This window comes from Hemitrygon akajei, chromosome 3 (genome assembly GCF_048418815.1).
Source record: "Hemitrygon akajei chromosome 3, sHemAka1.3, whole genome shotgun sequence".
Lineage (NCBI taxonomy): Eukaryota > Metazoa > Chordata > Chondrichthyes > Myliobatiformes > Dasyatidae > Hemitrygon > Hemitrygon akajei.
The window spans coordinates 199846908-199872522 of record NC_133126.1 but is presented as its reverse complement, the minus strand read 5'-3'; the positions used below and the strand labels follow the sequence as shown (position 1 = coordinate 199872522).

Below are 25615 nucleotides of genomic sequence, written 5' to 3'. Positions count from 1 at the left end.
TGCACCCTCTCCAGCACTAGCACAGTTCTTCTGAGATAAGGGGCCCAAAACTGCTCACAATACTCTGAGCTGTCTGACCAATACCTTATAAAGCCTTAGCATTGCATCCTTGCTTTTATATTCTAGTTGCTGGCTATGTTGAGTGCCCTTTCAAACTGGCGTGGGGTTTTAGAAACCAGGCCTGTTCTTCCCTGACACATCTCAAATACCTGTCCTCAGTGTCCTGTTCAAACTGGTGAGGGGTTATAGAAACCAGGCCTGTTCTTCTCTGACACACCTCAAATACCTGTCCTCAGTGTCCTACTTGAACCAGTTTGGGGTTTTAGGAACCAGGCCTGTTCTTCCCTGACAACACAGATCTGTTCTTTGCTGTCCTTTTGTCGAATTCTCAACTCAGTTTTTCCACTGCTCCCCTGGTCAACCTCCCTCAGGCACCTCCGATCACCTGCCCCGACATCTCCTCAGTTACTTTGACACCATCTCTTATGATGCAGCTCAATAAAACTCTAGTTAGTCCACACTTGGAGTATTATGTTTATTTCTGGTCGGATGTGGAATCTTTAGAGAGGGATCAGAGGAGATTAACCAGGATGCGTCTGGACTCGAGAGCGTGCCTTATGAGGATAGGTTGAGTGAGCTCGGGCTTTTCTCTTTGGAATGAAGGAGGGTGAGAGGTGACTTGACAGAGTTGTACAGGATGATCAGGGGCATTGATCGAGAGGACAGCCAGGAGCTTTTTCCCAGAGCAGATATAGATAATACGAGGGGGCATCATTTTAAGGTGATTGGGGGATGTCAGAGATAGATTTTTTACACAGAGGGAGGTGTGTGGATGGAACACATTGGCAGGGTGGTGGTAGAGGCAGGTTCATTCGAGATATACATAGGAGCAGAATTAGGCCATTCGGCCCATTAAGTCTGCTCCACCATTCAATCATGGCTGATTTATTTTGCCTCTCCACTGGATTTGCCCACCTTTGTCAGCCTGATAATTAAGAGCCTATTAACCTCTGCTTTAAATCTACCCAATCATTTGGCCTCCGCATCTGTCTGAGGCTGTGCCCTGTGCTCTCCCACTATGGGAAACATCCTCTCCAGAGGGGGAGGGTGAGAAGCCAATTAAGATGATTGGAGAAAGTGTAGGGAGATGTCAGAGGTAGAGTTTTTACACAGAGTGGTGGATTTTTTTTGCAATGCCCAACCAGGGGTGGCAGTAGAGACAGATACATAAGGAACGTTTACACATGGATGATAGACAGATGGAGGGTAATGTGGGAGACAGTGGCTGGATTCATGTCAACACTACATTGTGCTGTACTGATCTATGTTCTGTGAAGACCCATTGGACGATTTTGACCAGTGCTGTTGACTGACAGTAAGTGGTGGAATTGGCCCAGTGGCTGAGGAGTGCGGTTGGTCAGTTCTAACAGAGCTGGCTCTTCTTTGGCTGTTGCTACTAACACTCGAGGTCCAAAGGAGGGCAAGAGCCCTTACGGGAGATTTGATCCCCGTGCTCCCCACTCTGTTTACAGTGGGGCATTGGCTAGGTCTCGGGGCATGTTCAAAGTATCCTAAAGTTTAAAGTGAATTTATAATCAAAGTACAGATGCGTCCACATGTACAATACTGAAGTTCATTTTCTTGTGGGCATTCACAGGAAATACAAAGAAAAGAAAAAATATAACAGATAAATAAATAAGGAATAAATATTGAGAACTTGAGATGAAGAGTCCTTGAAAGTGAGTCCATATGTTGTGGGAACAGTTCAGTGATGTGGCGAGTGAAGTTGAGTGAAGTTATTCACTCGGGTCAAGAGCCTGTTCGTTGAGGGGCAGTGAGGAAGTGAGAAGAGAGCATGGCCTGGATGGTGGGGGTCCTTGATGATGGATGCTGCAACAGCACTACATTTGCTCAGTGGTGGGGAGGGCTTTACCTGTGATGGACTGGGCCATATCCATTACCTTTTGTAGGATTTTACATTCACAAGCATTGGTATTCCCATATCAGGCCGTGATGTATTGGAAAAATCCCAATGAGAATTACGTCCTCCAAGTCCTCCGGCCAACCTTGATGTTCTACCCACTCCTCACCCTCCTGTCTCCTTCATCTCTTCCCTCAGAGTTTCCACCATCTACAATTCGGTCAAAGGGTCGTATTCAGAACCTGTCAGCTTCACCACGCAGAGCTGTGCTCCTGACACCCCCTTCCCACCCAAAGTTTCACAACGGACCAAAAGCACGCTGACCATCCAGTGGAAGGTAAGCTACGACACTGGCACATTGAGGTTTAAATCATAAAGACGTGGGCTTCACGAGTAACTCCGGTAGGCCATGGGAGAGTGTGGGTAATGGGAATATTTGGTGATTGGTACAGCGGGAGTGTGGGGCAGATGCATGTGTGTGGGGACTGATACAGGGTGTATGGAGAGAGTGGGTCAGTGGGATTAGTTTGGGGACTGATACAGGACGGTGGGGAGAGCGTGTGACAGTGGGATTAGTTTGGGGACTGATACAGGACTGTGGGGAGAGAGTGGGTCAGTGGGATTAGTTTGGGACTGATACAGGACTGTGGGGAGAGAGTGGGACAGTGGGATCAGTCTGGGGACTGAAACAGGACGGTGGGGAGAGAGTAGGACAGTGGGATTAGTTTGGGGACTGATACAGGACTGTGGGGAGAGAGTGGGGAGTAGGATTATTTTGGGGACTGATACAGGACTGTGGGGAGAGAGTGGGACAGTGGGATTAGTTTGGGGACTGATACAGGACTGTGGGGAGAGAGTGGGACAGTGGGATTAGTTTGGGGACTGATACAGGACTGTGGGGAGAGAGTGGGACAGTGGGATTAGTTTGGGGACTGATACAGGACTGTAGGGAGAGAGTGGGACAGTGGGATTAGTTTGGGGACTGATACAGGACTGTGTGGAGAGAGTGGGACAGTGGGATTAGTTTGGGGACTGATACAGGACTGTGGGGAGAGAGTGGGACAATGGGATTAGTTTGGGGACTGATACAGGACTGTGGGGAGAGAGTGGGACAATGGGATTAGTTTGGGGACTGATACAGGACTGTGTGGAGAGAGTGGGACAGTGGGATTAGTTTGGGGACTGATACAGGACTGTGGGGAGAGAGTGGGACAATGGGATTAGTTTGGGGACTGATACAGGACTGTGGGGAGAGAGTGGGACAGTGGGATTAGTTTGGGGACTGATACAGGACTGTGGGGAGAGAGTGGGACAATGGGATTAGTTTGGGGACTGATACAGGACTGTGGGGAGAGAGTGGGACAATGGGATTAGTTTGGGGACTGATACAGGACTGTGGGGAGAGAGTGGGACAATGGGATTAGTTTGGGGACTGATACAGGACTGTGGGGAGAGAGTGGGACAATGGGATTAGTTTGGGGACTGATACAGGACTGTGGGGAGAGAGTGGGACAATGGGATTAGTTTGGGGACTGATACAGGACTGTGGGGAGAGAGTGGGACAATGGGATTAGTTTGGGGACTGATACAGGACTGTGGGGAGAGAGTGGGACAATGGGATTAGTTTGGGGACTGATACAGGACTGTGGAGAGAGTGGGACAGTGGGATTAGTTTGGGGACTGATACAGGGTGTATGGAGAGAGTGGGTCAGTGGGATTAGTTTGGGGACTGATACAGGACTGTGGGGAGAGAGTGGGACAGTTTGGGGACTGATACAGGACTGTGGGGAGAGAGTGGGGAGTAGGATTATTTTGGGGACTGATACAGGACTGTGGGGAGAGAGTGGGACAGTGGGATTAGTTTGGGGACTGATACAGGACTGTGGGGAGAGAGTGGGACAGTGGGATTAGTTTGGGGACTGATACAGGACTGTGGGGAGAGAGTGGGACAGTGGGATTAGTTTGGGGACTGATACAGGACTGTAGGGAGAGAGTGGGACAGTGGGATTAGTTTGGGGACTGATACAGGACTGTGTGGAGAGAGTGGGACAGTGGGATTAGTTTGGGGACTGATACAGGACTGTGGGGAGAGAGTGGGACAATGGGATTAGTTTGGGGACTGATACAGGACTGTGGGGAGAGAGTGGGACAATGGGATTAGTTTGGGGACTGATACAGGACTGTGGGGAGAGAGTGGGACAATGGGATTAGTTTGGGGACTGATACAGGACTGTGGGGAGAGAGTGGGACAGTGGGATTAGTTTGGGGACTGATACAGGACTGTGGGGAGAGAGTGGGACAATGGGATTAGTTTGGGGACTGATACAGGACTGTGGGGAGAGAGTGGGACAATGGGATTAGTTTGGGGACTGATACAGGACTGTGGGGAGAGAGTGGGACAATGGGATTAGTTTGGGGACTGATACAGGACTGTGGGGAGAGAGTGGGACAATGGGATTAGTTTGGGGACTGATACAGGACTGTGGGGAGAGAGTGGGACAATGGGATTAGTTTGGGGACTGATACAGGACTGTGGGGAGAGAGTGGGACAATGGGATTAGTTTGGGGACTGATACAGGACTGTGGGGAGAGAGTGGGACAATGGGATTAGTTTGGGGACTGATACAGGACTGTGGGGAGAGAGTGGGACAATGGGATTAGTTTGGGGACTGATACAGGACTGTGGAGAGAGTGGGACAGTGGGATTAGTTTGGGGACTGATACAGGGTGTATGGAGAGAGTGGGTCAGTGGGATTAGTTTGGGGACTGATACAGGACTGTGGGGAGAGAGTGGGACAGTTTGGGGACTGATACAGGACTGTGGGGAGAGAGTGGGACAGGGAGATTAGTTTGGGGACTGATAGAGGACTGTGGGGAGAGAGTGGGGAGTGGGATTAGTTTTGGGACTGATACAGGACTGTGGGGAGAGAGTGGGACAGTGGGATTAGTTTGGGGACTGATAGAGGACTGTGGGGAGAGAGTGGGGAGTGGGATTAGTTTGGGGACTGATACAGGACTGTGGGGAGAGAGTGGGACAGTGGGATTAGTTTGGGGACTGATACAGGCCTGTGTGGAGAGCGTGGGGGAGTTCACTGTAAATCTTTTGTATCTCTTTCTCCAGGCACCTCTTGACAACGGATCAAAGATAACCAGTTACCTTCTAGAGTGGGACGAGGTGAGTGTTTATGGGTTGATCTGGGGTATACTGCCTGCCACCACTCAGCTCAGAGTTCTGAGAAACCAGTGTTCCAAAAACCTGACACTGTCAGTTGGAAGGAAGCAAACTGTAAATCGTATGTTGAAGCACAAAATGCTTGTAATCGTCTCTTCCTAACTCCACTCAAAACAATGATTAGATCCATAAATGAAACAGGACTGTCTAATACCAGAGGACATGCATTTAAGGTGAGAGGGAGATGTTAGGAACAAGTTTTTTCACACAGAGAGGGGTGGGTGTCTGGAATGTGCTGCCTGTGGTGTTGGTGGAGTCAGAATCATTAGAGACTTTTAATTATCATTTTGGTAGACACATGAATATGAGGAAAATGGAAGGATATCTCGGCAGAAGGGATTAGTTTAAAGTTCACTGCTTCTTTCTCAGTTAAAAAAATGCAACCAGTTCCCCTCTACCGCCATCCTCCTCCCTGGTCCTCACCCTCAGCAATTTCTCCTTCAGCCCCTCCCACTTTCTCCAGACTCGAGGGGTTGCCATGGCAACCCACCTGGGCCCCAGCTCTGGCTGCCTTTTCATTGTCCATGTTCCAAGTCTTCCTTGATAATACTCTCCATCTCTACAGCTGCATCGGTGCCACTTCCTGCACCCATGCTGAGCTCGTCAATTTCATCAACCTTGCCTCCAACTTACACCCTGCCTTTAAATTCACTTGGACCATCCCTGACACCTCCCACCCCTTTCTCAATCTCTGCTTCCATCTCTGGAGACAAACTGTTCACTGACATCTTTTATAAACCTACCGATTCCCAAGGTTATCTTGGCTATATCTCTTCCCACCCTGTCTCCTATTAAAATGCTATTCCCTCTCCTCAGTTCCTTCATCTCCATCACGAGTGTCCCCATGGTGAGGCTTTCCTTTCCAGTACATCAGATATGTTCTTCTACAAAGAACAGGGTTTCCCTTCCTCCACCACAGATGGTAAAATCACGCACATCGCCTCCATTTCCCCAACATCTTCACTCACCCCATCTTCCTGCTACCTTAACAGTGATAGAGTTCGTCTTGTCCTTACCTACCACCCCATGGTCCTCTGCATCCAACACATTGTCCTCCACAACCCCCACCATCTCCAAAGGGATCCGACCACAAACATACCTCTACCTCCTCCCACCCCGCCCCCACTTTCCACAGGGATCACTCCACTATATTCTTACGACTCCCCCACCCCCACTTTCCGAGGGATCGCTCCCTCTGTGATTCCCCTGTCCATTCGTCCTCTGACTGATCTACCTCCTAGTTCTTATTTCTGCATGCTACACCTGCCTATTCACTCCCTCTCTCACCTCCATTTAGGACCCCCAAACAGTCCTTCCAGGTGAGGCAACACTCCACCTGCAAATCTACTGAGGTCGTCTGTTTTGTCTGCAATTTGCAGACGGTGGCTCCTGCATTCCTCAGCAGGCTCACAGAGATTCGTTGACTCAGACCCCATTCACCGGGCCTCGACGTCTGGACCTTTGGAAACCTTTGGCCTTCAGTGCGAACCTCCAGCCTCGGTCCGGACCTCTGATTGACCTTCAATCGACCCTCCGGATGACCTCTGGGCTTTAATCCAGACCTCCTTTCAACACTTAGCTTGTATTCCGGACATCTGGCCTTTGGTTAGGATCTCCAATTGACTTTCGGCCTTCGATCCAGTCCTCTGGTCGATGTTTGGGCCTGTGATGTTCTAAGTTAAATTCTGTTTGATAACAAAGGTGCCACAGTGTGATAGAGCTTTATCAGGTTATGAGAAGCACAGAGTAGACAGACAGTCACTTTTCCCTGGGTGGAAATGTCTAATACCAAAGGGCATGCACTTAAGGTGAGAGGAGGAAATTTCAAAGGCTATGCAAGGGGCAAGTTTTTTACAGAGAAAGGTGGATGCCAGGAACATGTTGCCTGGGGTGGTGGTAGGGGTGTTTGACTCTGTTAGATAGGCACATGAATGTGAGCACTTGCTCTCTTCTAGCTGCTGCCATCAGGAAGACGGTACAGGAGCCTCAGGATTCACACAACCAGGTTCATGAATAGTTATTACCCCTCAATCATCAGGCACTTGAACCAATTGGGATAACTTCACTCACCCCATCACTGAACTATTTCCACAACCAATGGACTTACTTTCATGTTCTCGATATTTATTACTTATTTATTGTTAATTATTTCTTTCTTTTTGTACTTGCACAGTTTGTTGTCTTTGGAACACTGGTCGTCTGCCATGTTAGTGTGGTCTTTCATTGATGGTTATTGGAATTATTGAGCATGCCCACAAGAAAATGTACCCAGGGTTGTACTTGGTGACATGTACGTACTTTGATAATAAATATACTTTGAACATTGTGTAGGCAGAAAGGATAAGTTTAATTGGCCATTTGATGACTAATTGGTTCAGCACAATGTTGTGGGCTGAAGGGCCTGTTCCTGTGCTGTACTGTTCTATGTTCTAGTCCTCATGGTTCTGGTCACTCCTGGCGATAGATCTGGGAGCTAAGCCGAATTGTGTGATGATCAATTGATCTAAATGGCTCTCTCCATTCCTTGTACCTAGGGGAAAAGGAATAATGGATTCCGGGAATGTTACCTGGGAAGCCAGCGGCAGTGTAAGCTTAGCAAGCTCCTACCGGCCATTGGCTATACCTTCCGAGTGGCCGCATGCAATGACATTGGCACCAGGTAGGTGGTCTTCTCCAACGGATCTAGCAAGGGGTGGGCCGTCGTCATCCGAGCACTGTGTTGTCAGCTGGTTGTGGAATCCTGTTTTGTAGACTTTGGCCAAGGGTTGAAGCCCAGACCTAGGTCAGAGCCAGGATGAGTTGGGGATCCCACCACTTGTCTTAATAAGCATTCGTCCATGACGTGCTAAGAAGATGGTCTTCAATCATGGTCTTCTGCTGCTGTAGCCCATCCACTTCAAGGTTCAACATGTTGTACATTCAGAGATGCTCTTCTGCACACCACTGTTGTAACGTGTGGTTATTTGAGTTTCTGTCACTTTCCTGTCAGTTTGAACCAGTCTGGCCATTCTCCTCTGACCTCTCTCATTAACAAAGCACTTCCACCCACACAGCTGCTTCTCACAGCATTTTTTTTTTGCTTTTTGCACCATTCTCTGTAAACTCTAGAGACTTTTGTGTCCTGGGAGAAAATCCCGGGAGATCGGCATTTTCTGAGATATTCAAATCACCCCAACTAGCACCAACCAGATGATTGGTTCTGTGATACATCAGCCAGATGATTCCACGTTACAGTCACACTTAGATCACGTTTCTTCCCCATTCTGATATTTGATCTGAACAACAACTGAACCTCTTGACCATGTCTGCGTGCTTTTATGCATTGAGTTGCTGCTACATGATTGGCTGATTAGATACTTGCATTAACGAGTAAGTGAACAGGTGTACCTAATAAAGTGGCCATTGAGAAGAGAATGGAGTTTCTGGCAAATTGGTTTATTACTGAGATATGGTGAAAAGTTTCTCTTGCACACTGTTCGTACAGATCAGATCATTACATTGGGATAGAATGAGGGTAAAACAATAACAGAATGCAGAGAAAGTGCAGTGCAGGTAGACAATAAGCTACAAGATCATAACGAGTTGGATTGTGAGGTCAAGTGTCCATGTAAATGTACTGGAGAATCATTCAACAGTCTGACAACAGTGGAAAGGTCTCCTTGAGCCTGGTGGGACTCTTCAGGCTTTTGTATCTTCTGCCCGATGGGAGAGGCGAGAAGAAAGGATGTCCAGGGTGGGTCTGGTCTTTGATTATACTGGCAGTGAGAAGTGTAGACGGAGTTCGTAGAGGGGAGACTGGCCTTATAACAGTGGGATAAACGGTGCCCTTGAACCTGGTGATACATGCTTTCAGGCTTTGCTATCTTCTGCCCTATGGAGGGGGAGAAGAGAGAATGTCCGAGGTGGGTGGGTGGGGTCGTTGATTATGTTGGCTGTTTTACTGAGGTGGCGAGAATCGTCGTGGCTTCTTCCTGAGCTAGATGTTCCCTGGAATCAAGCTGAAAGCGTGGTCGCTGACTGTAATCACTGCCCTGTGAAGACCAGCCTGTAGTTCTCCAGCAAGGGAGCAGACTAACAGCACAAGAACACACAGCCTGGGGTTGGGTTAAAACTGCGGACTGGGGTCTGTACGCACAGAGTGACTCCAGGGACAACAGAAGGTCAGAGATGCTGTTGTGGGGTGGTGGACTCTCACCCAACCATCCCCTGTGTCCATATCCCACTGTGCATTCCCCATCCTGGCCATTCCTCATATGTCTATACAAGGGTTCTGGCCATTGGATGCCCTCAGTTAACGATGTGTTTTTTCCCTCCATCTTCTTCTAACCTCACTCATCCCTCAATTCCTCACTACCCTCTCACTCCTCCCATCTCTTCTATCTCATTACCTCAATCACATTGTCCCTCCCCACCATTCCCCTCAACCCCATCCTCATCCTCTCCCCTACTAACCCTTACCTCTCTTCCACTCACCTACCATCCCCTCCCCTCCCCTCACTCATCCTCCACCACCTCCCTCCTTTATCCCAACCCATCCATCTCCCTCCTTATCTCAATAACCCTTTCACTCCCTCCCTTCTCCTCAATCCTCCCATGTCTTCCCTCTCTCCTGTCACTTCTCCCCTCGCTTTCCACTCCCCAATCATTCCTTCGTCGCAAACCCTCTCTCTCCTTCCCCCACTTCCCTCCATCTTCACCCTTCCCTCTTGTCTCACTTCTCTGCTCCCCTCCCACTTCTCACCCTCCTTCTCCCCTTCTCGTCTCCCCTCCCCCTCGTGTCCCCTCCCCATCTCTTCTCCCCTCCCCTCCTTCCCTTCGCTCTCCTTTTCTGACACCCCTCCCTTTTTCCTTCCTCCCGTTCCACCCCTCTCGTCACTTCCCCCCATTCCCTTCCTCTCATTCCTTTCCCCCTCACTTCCCACTCCCCGTTTGTAGTGGTTTCAGCCAGGAGGTGGTGTGCTACACGGCAGGGAACGTGCCTCAGACGCCGGCTTCCCCTCGCCTGGTGCGGGCGGGGGTCACCTGGGTGTCCCTGGAGTGGAGCCGGCCGGACGCCACGCTGCCCGAGGAACTCATCACCTACGTGCTGGAGATGGAGGACAGCAGCTTGGTGAGTGACCAGGGGCATCGCCCGGCCCCTCGAACACCGCCTACATCAGCAGAATGATCAGCGAGCCCAAGCCTGACCCTGTCTCCATCATCCTCCTCGTTTGGAGATTCCCACACAACCAGAGAGTCACAGAGTTGGAGAGAGTCACAGAGCGAAACGAATGCACGCGGGTCCTTTGGCCCATCTAGTCCATACCATCCACCCTGCTAGCTCGAATTTCCTGCATCGGGCCCGTCACTGTGTGTACCTTTCCAAGTGTTTCTTAGTCTGAAAGAGTCTGCAGATGCTGGATATCCGGAACAACACAGAATGCTGGAGGGACTCAGCAGGTCAGGCAGCATCCTCATCCTTTCCCTTCTCACCCTAAGTCTATGCTATCGGACCATAAGAAAGAGGCGGAATTAAGCCGCTCGGCCCATCGAGCCTGCTCCATCATTCCACCATGGCTGATTTATGATACCTCTCAACCCCGTTCTGTCTTCTCCTCGTAACCTTTGACACCCTGAATAATCAAGCACCTATCAACCTCCATTTTAAATGTTTCCAATGATTTGGCCTCCACACCTGCCTGTGGCAATGAATTCCACAGATTCAACACTCTCTGGCTAAAGTTCCTCCTCATCTCTGTCTAAATAGACGTCCCTCTATTCTGAGGCTGTGCATTCTGGTCCTAAACTTCCCCACGTCTACTCTATCCAGGCCTTTCGGTATTCGATAAGTTTCAATGAAATCCCCCCCTCAGTCTTCTGAACTCCAGTGAGTACAGGCCCAGAGCCATCAAACAGACCATATGCATTAACCCTTTCATTCCCAGGATTATTTGCTCCCCTGGACCCTCACTGATGCCAGCACATCTTTTCCTACATGTGGGCCCCATAGCTGCTCTCAATACTCCAAGTGTGGTCTGGCCAATGCCTTATAAAGCCTCAGCATTACATCTTTGCTCTTATACGCTAGTCCTCTTGAAATGAATGCTAACATCACATTTGCTTTTCTCATGACCAGCTCAGCCTGCAAGTTAACCTTTAAGGAATCATGCACAGGACTCCCAAGTCCCTTTGCACCTCAGATTTTTGAATTTTCTCCCCATTTAGAAAATAGTCTATGCATTTATTTCTTCTACCAGAGTGCATGACGAAACTGTATTGCATCTGCCATGACTTTGTCCATTCCCCTAATCTGTCCAAGGCCTTCTGAAGACTCTCTGCTTCCTACCCCTCCACCTATCTTTGTGCTCCCTAGTTTTAGACTGCTTTTCCCTGGAGAAAAGACTGTTACCATTCACCTTGTCTGATCCAAGGGGATAGTGCCGGACAGCATAGGAACAGGCCCCTCTGCATACAGTGTCCATCCAGACCACCAGCTGCCAACTTCTCCCAATGCCATTCAATGGCGCTTTTCCATAACCTTCAACAGAACAGCACAGGGACCCACAATATTGTGCTCAACTGATTAAGACCATAAGACATAGGAGCAGAATTACTCCATTCAGTCTATCGAGTTTCTCCACCATACCGTCAGGGCTGATTTATTATCCTTCTGAACCGCAATCTTCTGCCTTGTCTCCGTAACCCTTAAAACACTTACTAGTTGAGAACCTGTCAACCTCTGCTTTAAATATACCCAGTGACTTGGCCTCCACAGTCGTCTGTGGCAAAGAACTCACTTTCCTCATTTCTGCTCTAAATAGACACCTGTCTATTCTGAGGCTGTGTCCTCCAGTCCTAGACTCTCCCACTGCAGAAAACAACCAGTCTATGTCAACTCTATCAGACTTTTCAATATGCGAGCACCTTCGTTCTATTCACAAATAGCAGGATTTCCCAGTGGTTCACCATTTTAATTCCAATGCCCATTCCCATTCCGACATGTCATCCATGACCTCCCCACTGCCATAACGAGGCTGCCACCAGGTTGGACTGTAAGACCATAAAACCGTAAGACAAAAGGAGTAGAACTAGGCCATTCAGCCCATTGAGTCTGCTCGTTCATTCCATCGTGGCCGATCTATTAACCCTCTCATGCCTTCATGCATTCTCCTGCCTTCTTCCCGTAATCTTTGCACCCTGACTAATCAAGAACTTAACAACCACCTCTTTAAATTTACCCGATGACTTGGCTTCCACAGCCGTCTGTGGCAATGAATTCCACAGATTCACCACTCTCTGATGAAAGTTAAGTACCAGAGCAAACTAATCCCTTTTCCCTGTGTAATGTCCATATCCCTCCATTCTCTGCACATTCATGTCCCCATCTAAAAATCGCATAAGGACCTCTGTCATACCTGCCTCCACCAACACACCTGGCTGCAGATTAAGATATCCACCACTTTCAGTAAAAATTGCCCAACACATCTCCTTTGTACTTAACCCCTCTCACACTTAAATGCTAGCTCACTGATATTAGATATTTCAACTCTGGGGGAAAAAATACTGTCTTTCTACTCTGTCTATAACTCTCATAATCTTATAAACCTCTTTCAGACCTCCTCTTTCCCTCCGCCACTCCAGAGAAAACAACCCACGGTTGACAACCTCTCATGATGGCACATTCCCTCTAATCCAGGCACCATCCTGGTGATCCTGTCCACATCCTCCAAGCCTCCAAATGCTTCTTGTAATATCTGAAATCGAACAGTACAGGCCCTTCAGCCCGTAATGCTGTACCAATCTATATAAGCCTACTCTATGATCAATCTAATCATTCCCTCCAGTGCTGTCCATAACCCTCCATTTTCATGTATCCTACCTAAGAGACTGTTGTGGTGTGCACTGGCAATGTCAGAACCCAGGAGACAGTCTCTGATGTAGAGATGGCGACCAGAGTTTATTCACAATAACTCCAGCAGAACGTCAGTGGCTCACCCAAGCGACACCATGAGAAGTAACATTCTCAAAACTAGGACCCCGCGGTTAGTGGTAATCGAGCGTCCACTTGAATAATGCAAGTAACACAGAATCCCGAGCCAATCAAAGTAAGCAGAAAGCACCAGGAGACGGCTTACAGCCAGTCGCTTGAGCAAACAAACACAAGCAAATCTAACAATTAATGGCTCTCGTTAAACAGCAATTAACCAATACAAGAGCTCTACAAACATCGGAGCCCGAAGCTCTCCAGCTCCCCTCACAGAGAGCTCATGACTAGATTCTTTAATATCCTGATTAGATAACAATATTCCAATGATAACAATTAACCTATAGAATAGCCAGGTTTGAGTCGCATGACATCTGCTATAGAAAAAAACTAAGAAGCTTCTAGAAAAATACAGAAGTTGCTTTACTACAATTACTGGAAAAATGACTGAATAATTCCATGTATACAGGCAACTATATTAAAGTACAAGGAAGCATAGGAAAGTTAGACTAGAAAAATGGTAGCATAGCAGTTAGCGTTATGCTACTACATTTAAGGGCATCAGAGTTTGGAATTCAATCCTGACATCCTCTGTACATCCTCCCTGTGGAATGTGTGGGTTTCCTCTGGGTGCTCAGGTTTCCTCCCACCGTCCAAAGACATATTTGTCAGTAGGTTAATGGGTCATTGTAAATTGTCCGGAAGGTGGGTTGCTGGGCAGCCCGGCTCATTGGGCCAGAAGGCCCTGTTCCCCGCTGAATCTCTAACTAAATAAATAAAATAGATTTAGACTCTGTTTTACTGCTATATGTGCTTTGTGCTGTGTATGACTGTTAGTATTGTGTTTTGCACCTTGCCCCAGAGGAACACTCTTTCATTCGGTTATATTCATGCTATTCCTGTATGTTTAAATGATAATTAAACTTGAGCTACAAGTTGACATGAAGTAGACATACAGCATATTGTTTGCTACTGATAAGTAACGTGTACTGGGTGTTCAGAACTCTCACAGCCCGGGGAAGAAGCCAAACAGTCTTATACAGGGGTACCTTCTGCTCGATGGTAGAGGGTCAGAGAGATGGTGATGTTCAGATGGGAGGGGTCATTGACAATACTGAAGATGTTGCTTTACCACAGGTGTCGGGCTTCCAAACAAAATACACGGGGGAGGAGCTGACCTGCACAGTAAAGTCACTGACCAGGAACACACAATACAAGTTCAGGGTAAGTTGGCCTGTTCCTCTAACAGATTCTCTAGCTTCAGGTCATTTTTCTCCCCACTCCCTTCCCTCTTCTTCCATTCCCTGTTCTGGATCCCCACTCAGCTCTTCTCTTCTCCTCACCTGCCTCTCACTTCCCTCCTCCTTCCCTTTCTCCTACGGTCCACTGTCCTCTCCTGTCACATTCCTTCTTCTTCAGCCCTTCAACTTTTCCATCTATCACCTCCAGCTTCTTAATTCACCCACCTAGCCCCACCCACCCACCTTCCTCCCTACCTGGTCGCAACTACTACCTTCCAGCTTGTACTGTCCCCCCCACCTTCTTATTCTGGCTTCTTCCCCCTTTATTTCCACTCCTGTTGAATGATCTCAGCTCAAAACATCAACTCTTTATTCACTTTTATAGATGCTGCCTGACCTGCTGAGTTCCTCCAGCATTTTATGACCATAAAAAATAGAAGCAGAATTAGTTCATTTTGCCCTATTGAGTCTGCTCCGCCAGTTCATCATGGCTGATCCAATTTCCTCTCAGCCCCAATCTCCGGCCTTCTCCTCGTATCCCTTCGTGACCTGACCAATCAAGAATCTATCTATCTCCGCCTTAAATATACATAAAGACTTGGCCTCCACAACTGCCTGTGGCAAAGAATTCCACAGATTCACCAGACTCTGGCTAAAAATTCCTCTTCATCTCCGTTCTAAAAGGAAGCCTCTGTATTCTGAGGCTGTGTCCTGTGGCCGTAGATTCCACCACCTTAGGAAACATCCTCACCACATCCACTCTGTCAAGACTTTTCACCTTTTGATAGGTTTCAATGAGGTCACCCCTCATTCTTCTGAATTCCAGTGAATACAGGCCCAGAGCCATCAGACGCTCTTCATATGACAAGCCATTCGATCCTGGAGTCAATTTTGTGAACCTCCTTTGAACCCTCTCCAGTTTCAGCACATCTTTTCTAAGATACAGGGCCCAAAACTGCTCACAATACTCCGTGAGGCCTCACCAAGGTTTTATAAAGCTTCAAGATTACATCTTTGTGTAACCCCCTGCGTTGCCTCAGGCTCACTCAGCTCGCTTCCGTCTAGGGGGAGCAGCCTTCAGCCCCGCCAAACTGGATAATCAGTTTGTGCAGATGCTGTGTGATGTCCCCAACCCCGCCAATTAACAGACAGGACACCATATGGGATTAAATGATTACAATTTATAAAGATTACTGTAACTAAGTGATTAATAATGATGCAGTATATATGAAGGAAAAGAAAATAAAGGCGCCAAAACTTATCAAAGTCCAAACTACTTCGTGCACAACTGTTGGAGCTCAATTAACGAAGTCTTCTGGCCACCATTCGATCCCCTCAGACCTCCTCGACTCGTAGCTCAGGACCACCCGCAGTGATCAACCAAGCACATCCATCCTCGTCTCCTCTCCTCACCGAATCTCCTGGCCTCGGACTCCCCCGCTTGGGGTCCGTTCCGTCACCCAGCTTACAGCATTGCGTCCTCTCTCTCTCACCCCATTGCGCCGACTCCCCAAAATGCCCATCAACAATCAGTTTACAGACCCAGAAGAGAGAATAACATTAATCCCAATTGGTTAACAAACGAATACAATTCTCGTTATCAGTAAATTTTAACCCAAACAATCTGCGAGAGAAAGCACTTATCATAACAAAGAAGCATTCCTACTGTTAACAAAACAAAGAAGCCATTTTGATTTTCATACCCAGTAACATAAAGAAGAAACCCCAGTACACAAAGAAGACCCCCACAAAAGAAGAAACCCCCTTACACTTGCTTTTATATTCTAGTCCTCTTGAAATGGATACTAACATTGTATTTGCCTTCCTCAACACAGGCTCAACCTGCAAATTATCCTTCAGGGGATCACGTATAAGGATTCTCAAGTCCCTTTGCACCTCAGATTTTTTATATTTTCTCTCCATTTAGAAAATAATTGACCCTTTCACTTCTACCAAAGCGCATGACCATACACTTGCTGACACTGTATTCCATCTGCTACTCTTTGGCATTCTCCTAATCTGTCTAAGTCCTTCTGTAGCCTCTCTAATTCCTCAAAACTACCTGCCCCTCCACCTATCTTCATATTGTCTGCAAGCTTTGCAACAAAGCCATCAAGTGACATATAACGCAAAAAGACTCGGTCCCAGCTCAGACCCCTGTGGAACACCTCTAGTCACTGACAGCCAGCCAGAAAAGGCTCTGTTTACTCCCATTCTGCCTCCTGCCAATCAGCCACTGCTTTATCCACGCTAGAATCTTTCCTGTAATACCACGGGCTCGAAGCTTGTGGTATTACAGGAAATACCACAAGCCTCACATCCTCATGTGAGGCATCTTGTCAAAGTCCTTCTGAAAATCCAAGTACACAATATCAACCAATTCTCCTTTGTCTATCCTGCTTGTTATTTCTTCAAAGAATTCCAACAGATTTGTCAGGCAAGATTTTCCCTTGAAGAAACCATGCTGACTTTGGCCTATTTTATCATGTGCCTCCAAATACCCTGAGATCTCATCCTTAATAATCGACTCCAACATCTTCCCAACCACTGAGGTCAGACTAACTGGCCTATCATTTCCTGTCTTCTGCCTCTCTCCCTTCGTGAAGAGTCGAGTGACATTTGCAATTTTCCAGTCTTCTGGAACCATTCCAAAATGGAATGATTCTTGAAAGACCCTTACTAATGCCTTCAGCTACCTCCTTCCGAACCCTGGGATGTACACCATCTGGCCCAGGCGACTTGTCTACCTTCAGAGCTTTTTATGTGTATTACTCTGTGACTATATTCAATCTTCACTGTCTGGGCAGGAAGTGGTTGGTATAATGACTCATGTTGTACACCCTTTCCCCAGCGGTCTGTCCATTGGGCCAGAACCCTCTTAATGGACAGGACACACACAGGAATGCAGATACCAGAATCTGCAGCAACACACAAAATGGAACTCAGCTGGACAGGCAGCATCTGTGGGGGGCGGGAAGGGCAATCAGGCAGAAAGTGTTTCAACTCAAGAACCTTCAACAGTGTCAAAAGATAGAGAAAGTCTAAAGACGTGGGGGAAGATGTGGAGCAAGAGCTGGGAGGGTGAATCCAGGTGAGGAGGGTGGTAGGCAGATGGAGGAGGGGAGAATGACTGAGGAGGGTGGTAGGCAGATGGAGGAGGGGAGAGTGACTGAGGCAGGGAGGAGATGGAAGTGACAAAGGACTGCAGATGATGGATCTGATAGGAGAGGAAGGTGGAGCATGGAACCAAGTGAGGGAGGTGGGGAAGCAGACGGAAACAGTGGTGAGGGAGGTGAGAGGAGTGAATGGCTGACGGTCAGTTGGTGTAGGGTGGGGAGGGGAAAGGAACAGGTTGAGGGGGGCTGGGTTGGGTGTAGGAGGATCTGGGTAGATCAGGAGGAGGGGAAAAAGGGACAGAGAGGGGAGCAAGTGACCAGAAGTTGAGGAATTTGATGTTGGAATGGGATTGGTTTGATATTGTCTCATGTCCTGAACGTGACATGAGCTGCTGTTCCTGCGTATTTGTTTAGCCTTAGTCTGGTAGTGGAGGACGCCCAAGACAAGTGTGGGAGTGAGGAGGGGCATTGCGTGGGTGGACCTCAAGCCCAAGGCTTCCCTCTGGAAACAGGTGGAGTAATGCCAGCCAGAGGTCTGATGAAGTGCTATCATCCTGATGCTCTCTCAGGTAGACAGGTGAGATCCCATTGCCAATAATTTGGAATGGAGAGAGGGTTCCCAGGGTCTTTGAACAACAGCAGAAAGTGCTCTGTCTGATCAATGCCCAGTGGACTTTTGGCAGAGTCTTTCAATTACTTCAGCAGCACCTAACGAGCGGTAAACAGTGATAAACACAAGAGATTCTGCAGATGCTGGAAACCCAGAGCAACACACACAAAATGCTGGAGGAACTCAGCCGGTCGGGCAGCATCCAGGAAAAGTAATATAGAGTTGATGTTTTGGGCCAAGACCCTTCTTCAGGACTAAGAAGGATGGGGGAAGATGCCAGAATATAAAGGTGGGGGTAGGGGAAGGAGGCTAGTTGGAAGTGATAGGTGAGGCCAGGTGAGTGAAAACGGTCAAGGGCTGGAGAAGAAAGAATCTGATAGGAGAGGAGAGTGGACCACAGGAGAAAGGGAAGGAGGAGAGGCTCCAGAAAGGAGTGATAGGATAAGGACGGGAAGGATGCAAACTTTTTTTTAACCAAAAGAATAAGTCATTATTCATGCCATCAGTTTGGAGGCTTGCCAGATGGAATATAAGATGTTGCTCCTCCACCCTGAGGGTGGATTCATTTTGGCACGAGGAGGTAATAGACTGACATGTCGGAACAGGAATGGGACTGTTATTACTGTCTCATGGATTTTTATGATATTTATTTAGTGATACAGTGTGAAACAGGCCCTTCCAGCCCAACAACCCATAAAGCGACCCGCCATTTCAATCCTAGTCTAATCACAGAAGAGTTTTCAATGACTGATTAACCTGTTAACCAGTACATCTTTGACCTGTGGGAGGAAATTGGAACTCCTGCAGGAAACCCATGTGTTCCTGGGAAGACTGTACAAACTTTGTACAGAGTTGAACGGAACTGAACTCTGAACTCTGACACCTCAAGCTGTAATAGCATCGTGCAAACTGCTACCTTGGTGCCCCTTGCCCCTCGTGTATTGAGAGAGAGTAGAAAGCTGTTGTTTACATGCTTTCCTCATCACCACATACACAAAGCACGAGGTAGTATGAAGGGGAAACAGAGGGCAGAATAGAGTTGCTGTTGATACAGATAAAGTGCCGTGCAGGCAGGCAAACAACGTGCAAAGGCCTCGGTAGTGTAGCAGATAGTGCAACACTCTTACCGCTCAGGGCCAAGGGTTCGGAGGTTAATTCCATTGTCAGCTGTAAGGAGTTCCTCCCCGTGACCGCATGGGTTTCCTCCAGGTGCTCCAGTTTCCTCCCACAGTCCAAAGATGTACTGGTTAGTAGGTTAACTGGTCATTGTAAGTGAGTGAGTGATTAGTCTAGCTGGGTTGCTGGACAGTGTGGCTCGTTGCTCCAGAAGGGCCTTTTCCGCGGTGTACCTCTAAATAAACAAAGAGTTCACATTTTCTTATGTGAAAGCTTCGTTCAATAGTCTAATAACAATGGGGTAGAGGCTGTCCTTGAGCCTGCTGGTACAAAAACCTCTGCTTGCTTTTGTCTCTGCTTCCCAGTGGGAGAGGGGAGGAGAGAGCCTGCCCAGTGTGGGGGGGGGTTTATACTGAGGCAGTGAGGAATGTAGGCAGTCTACGTGGGGGAAGCTGGGCTGGGTCCACCGCTCTGCGGTGCGTGACTGGTGTCTGATGACTGCTGACATCGCCATGTTTCTCTCTGCAGCTGATAGCTTCAAATTCGGAAGGCAAAAGCAACCCCAGTGAGGTCCTCGTCTGCATCACCAACCCAGACCAGCCAGGACCACCCTCCACACCCTACCTAGTCAGCCCCGCCACCTCGCACAGCCTCCACCTCAAGTGGGGTAAGTATAAACCTTCCCCACCGCTCCGCCCTTCATCTCCCTGAGCTTGACAGCCGATAACGATCACAGCTCACTGGCAGAATCCTGGGACAGACCCCTGGGGCTCTGATGTAATTCATCCCACAGCCTCCTGGGTTTTTCCTGGTCACAGAGTCCCACAGCATGGAAACAGGCCTTTTGGCCCGTCTGCTCCATGCTGACCAAGATGCACATGGACTGGGAAATTGGAATTGGTTTGTAACTGTCACACGTTCTGAGGTACAGCAAAGACCTCGTCTTGCCTGCCGTTCATCCAGATCAACGGTGGTAGGGTGTTAGCGTGACGCGGTTACAGCTCGGGGCTTACCGGAGTTCGGAGCTGAATATCGGCGCTGGTCTGTAAGGAGTCTCTGTACTTCCTACCCATGGCATGTACGTTTTCCTCAGCTGCTCCAGTTCCTCCTACAGTCCAAAGACGTACCGGGTAGATTCATTGGTGATTGGGTTGGGGTTAATTGGGGTTGTGGTGTTGTTGGGACGGTGTGGCACAAAGGGCTGGGAGGGCCTACTCCACAATGTATCGCTTATTCAGAAAGTCAGAAGGCATGGGATCCAGGGAAGTTTGGCCAGGTGGATTCAGAATTGGCTTGCCTACAGAAAGCAGAGGGTCATGGTGGAGGGAGTACATTCAGATTGGAGGGTTGTAACTAGTGGTGTCCCACAAGGACCTGTTCTGGGACCTCTACTTTTTGCGATTTTTATTAATGACCTGGATGTGGGGGTAGAAGGGTGGGTTGGCAAGTTTGCAGACGACACAAAGGTTTGGTGGTGTTGTAGAAAGTGTAGAGGATTGTCGAAGATTGCAGAGAGACATTGATAGGATGCAGAAGTGGGCTGAGAAGTGGCAGATGGAGTTCAACCCAGAGAAGTGTGAGGTGGTACACCTTGGAAGGACAAACTCCAAGGCAGAGTACAAAGTAAATGGCAGGATACTTGGTAGTGTGGAGGAGCAGAGGGATCTGGGGGTACATGTCCACAGATCCCTGAAAGTTGCCTCACAGGTAGATAGGGTAGTTAAGAAAGCTTATGGGGTGTTAGCTTTCATAAGTCAAGGGATAGAGTTTAAGAGATGCGATGTAATGCTGCAGCTCTATAAAACTCTAGTTAGGCCACACTTGGAGTACTGTGTCCAGTTCTGGTTGCCTCTGTATAGGAGGGATGTGGAAGCATTGGAAAGGGTACAGAGGAGATTTATCAGGATGCTGCCTGGTTTAGAGAGTATGGATTATGATCAGAGATTAAGGGAGCTAGGGCTTTACTCTTTGGAGAGAAGGAGGATGAGAGGAGACATGATAGAGGTGTACAAGATATTAAGAGGAATAGACAGAGTGGACAGCCAGTGCCTCTTCCCCAGGGCACCACTGCTCAGTACAAGAGGACATGGCTTTAAGGTAAGGGGAGGGAAGTTCAAGGGGGATATTAGAGGAAGGTTTTTCACTCAGAGAGTGGTTGGTGCGTGGAATGCACTGCCTGAGTCAGTGGTGGAGGCAGATACATTAGTGAAGTTTAAGAGACTACTAGACAGGTATATGGAGGAATTTAAGGTGGGAATATGGGAGGCAGGGTTTGAGGTTCGGCACAACATTGTGGGCCGAAGGGCCTGTAATGTGCTGTACTATTCTATGTTCTATGTTCTACGATATGAACACTGTCTGCCAAAGATGGCTGCTGCCATGATGCAGTTGTACAAACCGGAACAGGAAAGGTGAGGTGATGTAAATTAGTGATGTGCATTGTGGTATTTGAAAAACCAACTAACTAGTTAACAGAAACATTTAGCTAAAAGATTATTTTCGATAAGTATAATTATTAATTACTACATTATTTTAGATAACTAACCTTTTGTGCACACATTAATTTCCTTTGTGCGCTGGTTGAAAAAGGTGTGTGCGCACAGCTTAGAGGGAACATAGGTGGGAAGTTAAAGGATTGGGAAGCTTTTAAAAACCTATAGAGGGCACTAAAAGAATTATTAGGAGGGAAAAGATGAAATATGAAAACAAGCTAGCAAACAATATCAATGCAGATAGTTAAAGTTTTTTCTGGTATGTTAAAAATAAAAGAGCGATGAGAGTAGATATAGGGCCGCTAGAAAGTGAGACCGGAGAAATAATAACGGGGCCAAGGAGATGGCAGATGAACTAAATGAGTATTTTGCATCAGTCTTCACTGTAGAAGACACTAACAGTGTGCCAGACGTTGAAGGGCGTGAAGGAAGAGAAGTGGGTGCAGTTACTGTTACAAGGGAGAAGGTGCTCAAAAAGCTGGAAGACCCAAGGGTACGTGAGTCACCCGGACCAGATGAACTGCACCCTAGGGTTCTGAAAGAGGTAGTGGGAGAGATTGTGGAGGCATTAGAAATGATTATTCAAAAATCATTGAACTCTGGCATGGTGCGAGAGGACTGGAAAATTGCAAATGTCACTCCACTCTTTAAGAAAGAAGGAAAGCAGCAGAAGGGAGATTATAAACCAGTTTACCTGACCTCAGTGGTTGTGAAGATGTTGGAATCAATTGTTAAGGATGAGGTTTTGGAGTACTTGGTGACACAGGACAAGATAGAACAAAGTCAGCATGGTTTCCTTCAGGGAAAATCCTGCCTAACAAACCAGTTGGAATTCTTTGAGGAGATTACAAGTAGGATAGATGAGGGGGATGTAGTGGATGTTGTATATTTGGATTTTCAGAAAGCCTTTGACAAGGTGCCACACATGAGGCTGCTAAACAAGTTACGAGCCCATGTTATTACAGGACAGTTTCTGGCAAGGTTAGAGCATTGGCTAATTAGTAGGAGGCAGTGAGTGGGGAAAAAAGGATCCTTTTCTGGTTGGTTGCCAGTAACTAGTGGTGTTCTGCAGGGGTCAGTGTTGGGACCACTTCTTTTATGCTGTATATCAATGATTCAGATAATAGAGTTGATGGCTTTGTTGCCAAGTTTGCAGATGATATGAAGATTGGTGAAGGGCAGGTAGTTTTGAGGAAGCAGGCAGGATGCAGAAGGACTTAGACAGATTAGGAGAATGGGCAAGAGAGGGGCAAATGAAATACAATGTTGGAAAATGCATGGTCATGCACTTTGGTGGTAGAAATAAATGTGCAGACTATTTTCTAAACGGAGAGAAAATCTAAGAATCTGAGATGCAGAGGGACTTTGGAGTCCTTGTGCAGAACACCTTAGCTTGCAGGATGAGTTGGTGGTGAGGAAGGCAAATGCAATGTTAGCATTCATTTCAAGAGGTCTAGAATACAAGAGCAGGGATGTGATGCTGAGGCTTTACAAGGCACTGGTGAGGCCTCACTTAGAGTATTGTGTACAGTTTTGGGCTTCTCGTCTAAGAAAAGATGTGCTAGCATTGGAGAGGGTTCAGAGGATAGTCAAAAGGTAATTTAGGGAATGAAAGTATTATCATACGAGGAACATTTGATGGCTCTGGGTCTGTACTCACTGGAATTTAGAATGATGAGGAGAGATCTCATTTAAACTTTTCGAATGTTGAAAGGACTAGACAGAGTAGATGTGGAAAGGATGTTTCCCATGGTGGGGGAGTCTAGGACAAGGGGGCATAGCCTTAGGATAGAGGGGTGTCCATTCAAAACAGAGATGCAGAGAAATTTCTTTAGTCAAAAGGTGGTGCATTTGTGGAATTTGTTGCCACATGTAGCTGTGGAGGCCAGGTCGTTGGGTGTATTTAAGGCAGAAATTGATAGGTTCTTGATTGGACATGGCATTAAAGGTTGTGGAGAGTGGGGCTGAGGAGGGGAAGAAAAGATCAGCCATGATTGAATGGTGGAGGAGGCTCAATGGCTCAATGGCTCAATGGCCTAATGGCTCAATGGCTCAATGGCCTAATGGCTCAATGGCCTAATGGCCTAATGGCTCAATGGCCTAATGGCTTAATGGCCTAATGGCCTAATGGCTCAATGGCTCAATGGCTCAATGGCCTAATGGCTCAATGGCCTAATGGCCTAATGGCTCAATGGCTCAATGGCTCAATGGCCTAATGGCTCAATGGCTCAATGGCCTAATGGCTCAATGGCTCAATGGCCTAATGGCTCAATGGCCTAATGGCCTAATGGCTCAATGGCCTAATGGCTTAATGGCTCAATGGCTCAATGGCCTAATGGGTCAATGGCTCAATGGCCTAATGGCCTAATGGCTCAATGGCTCAATGGTTCAATGGCCAGATGGCTCAATGGCCAGATGGCTCAATGGCTCGATGGCTCAATGGCCAGACGGCTCGATGGCTCAATGGAATGGCCAGATGGCTCAATGGCTCAATGGCCAGATGACTCAATGGCTCAAAGACCTGATGGCTCAATGGATCAGCCTAATGGCTCAATGGCTCAATGGCCTAATGGCCCAATGGCTCAAAGGCTGAATGGCCTAATGGCCTAATGGCTCAATGGCCAGATGGCTCAATGGCTCAATGGCCAGATGGCTCGATGGCTCAATGGCCAGACGGCTCGATGGCTCAATGGAATGGCCAGATGGCTCAATGGCTCAAAGGCTCAATGGCTCAATGGCTCAATGGCCTAATGGCTCAATGGCTCAATGGCTGAAAGGCTCAATGGCTCAATGGCCAGATGGCTCAATGGCTCAATGGCCAGATGACTCAATGGCTCAAAGACCTGATGGCTCAATGGCTCAGCCTAATGGCTCAATGGCTCAATGGCCTAATGGCCTAATGGCTCAAAGGCTCAATGGCCACATGGCTCAATGGCCCAATGGCTCAATGGCCTAATGGCTCAATGGCCCCATGGCTCAATGGCCACATGGCTCAATGGCTCAATGGCCTAATGGCTCAATGGCTCAATGGCCTAATGGCTCAATGGCCACATGGCCACATGGCTCAATGGCTCAATGGCCTAATGGCTCGATAGCTCGATGGCCACATGGCTCGATGGCCACATGGCTCAATGGCTCAATGGCCTAATGGCTCAATGGCTCAATGGCTCAATGGCCTAATGGCTCAATGACTCAATGGCTCAATGGCTCAATGGCCAGATGGTCTAATTCTGCTCCTGTGTCTTATGGGTAACATTACTAGCTAGGGAAAATGTCTCAGCATACTCAGTTAGAGAGCTTGATTCGTTCAACTGGAGAACTCGATTCGTTCAAAGGTTCATTTATTGTCATAGTATACAACTCTGAAACAGTTCTTCTAAAGGTAGTCGTGAAACCAAGAGAGAAAAGAAAAGCAGCACAGTCATCAACCTCCTACTCCCAGCTCCCCGCACAAAAATAATGAACAAAAATGGACAGGCACCTCAACCCTCGAATCCCCCTCACACAAAAATATGAACAAACAGAATGGGCACCTCGACCCCCAAATCCCACCTCACGCAAAAATACGAACAAACAGAACGGGCACCTTGACCCCCAAATCCCCCCACACAAAAAAATAAACGGAACGGGCACCTTGACCCCCAAATCCCCCCCCACACAAAAAAACAAACAGAACAGGCACCTCGACCCCCAAATCTCCCCTCACACAAAAAAAGGAACAACCAGAACAGGCACTTCAACCCCCAAATAGCACTCTCTGCACACAAAAAATGAAGAAGATCGGACAAAAATCAAAGAGTATAAAAAACTATAAGACTGAATAGAAGTCTGTAGTCTGCAGTCCAAGTCCACATCCAAAATGTAGAAAAACTTGGGCCACATTCTCCAGGCACAGTGGCATGCTCTCACCATCAGGTACAGAGC

At 47.8% G+C, this 25615-nt stretch overlaps 1 protein-coding gene across 3 annotated transcripts in view; it reads left to right on the top strand.

The window, feature by feature from the left end:
* The window catches only part of fndc3ba (fibronectin type III domain containing 3Ba), a 550239-nt gene that overhangs the window by 457059 nt on the left and 67565 nt on the right, over positions 1-25615 (top strand). For all 3 annotated transcript variants that reach the window (XM_073041702.1, XM_073041703.1, XM_073041701.1), the window contains exons 10-15: positions 2120-2258; positions 5043-5096; positions 7688-7812; positions 10089-10263; positions 14254-14340; positions 19728-19866. In XM_073041702.1, coding sequence (XP_072897803.1) covers positions 2120-2258; positions 5043-5096; positions 7688-7812; positions 10089-10263; positions 14254-14340; positions 19728-19866 — 719 coding nt within the window. The remainder of the gene's footprint in view (positions 1-2119; positions 2259-5042; positions 5097-7687; positions 7813-10088; positions 10264-14253; positions 14341-19727; positions 19867-25615) is intronic.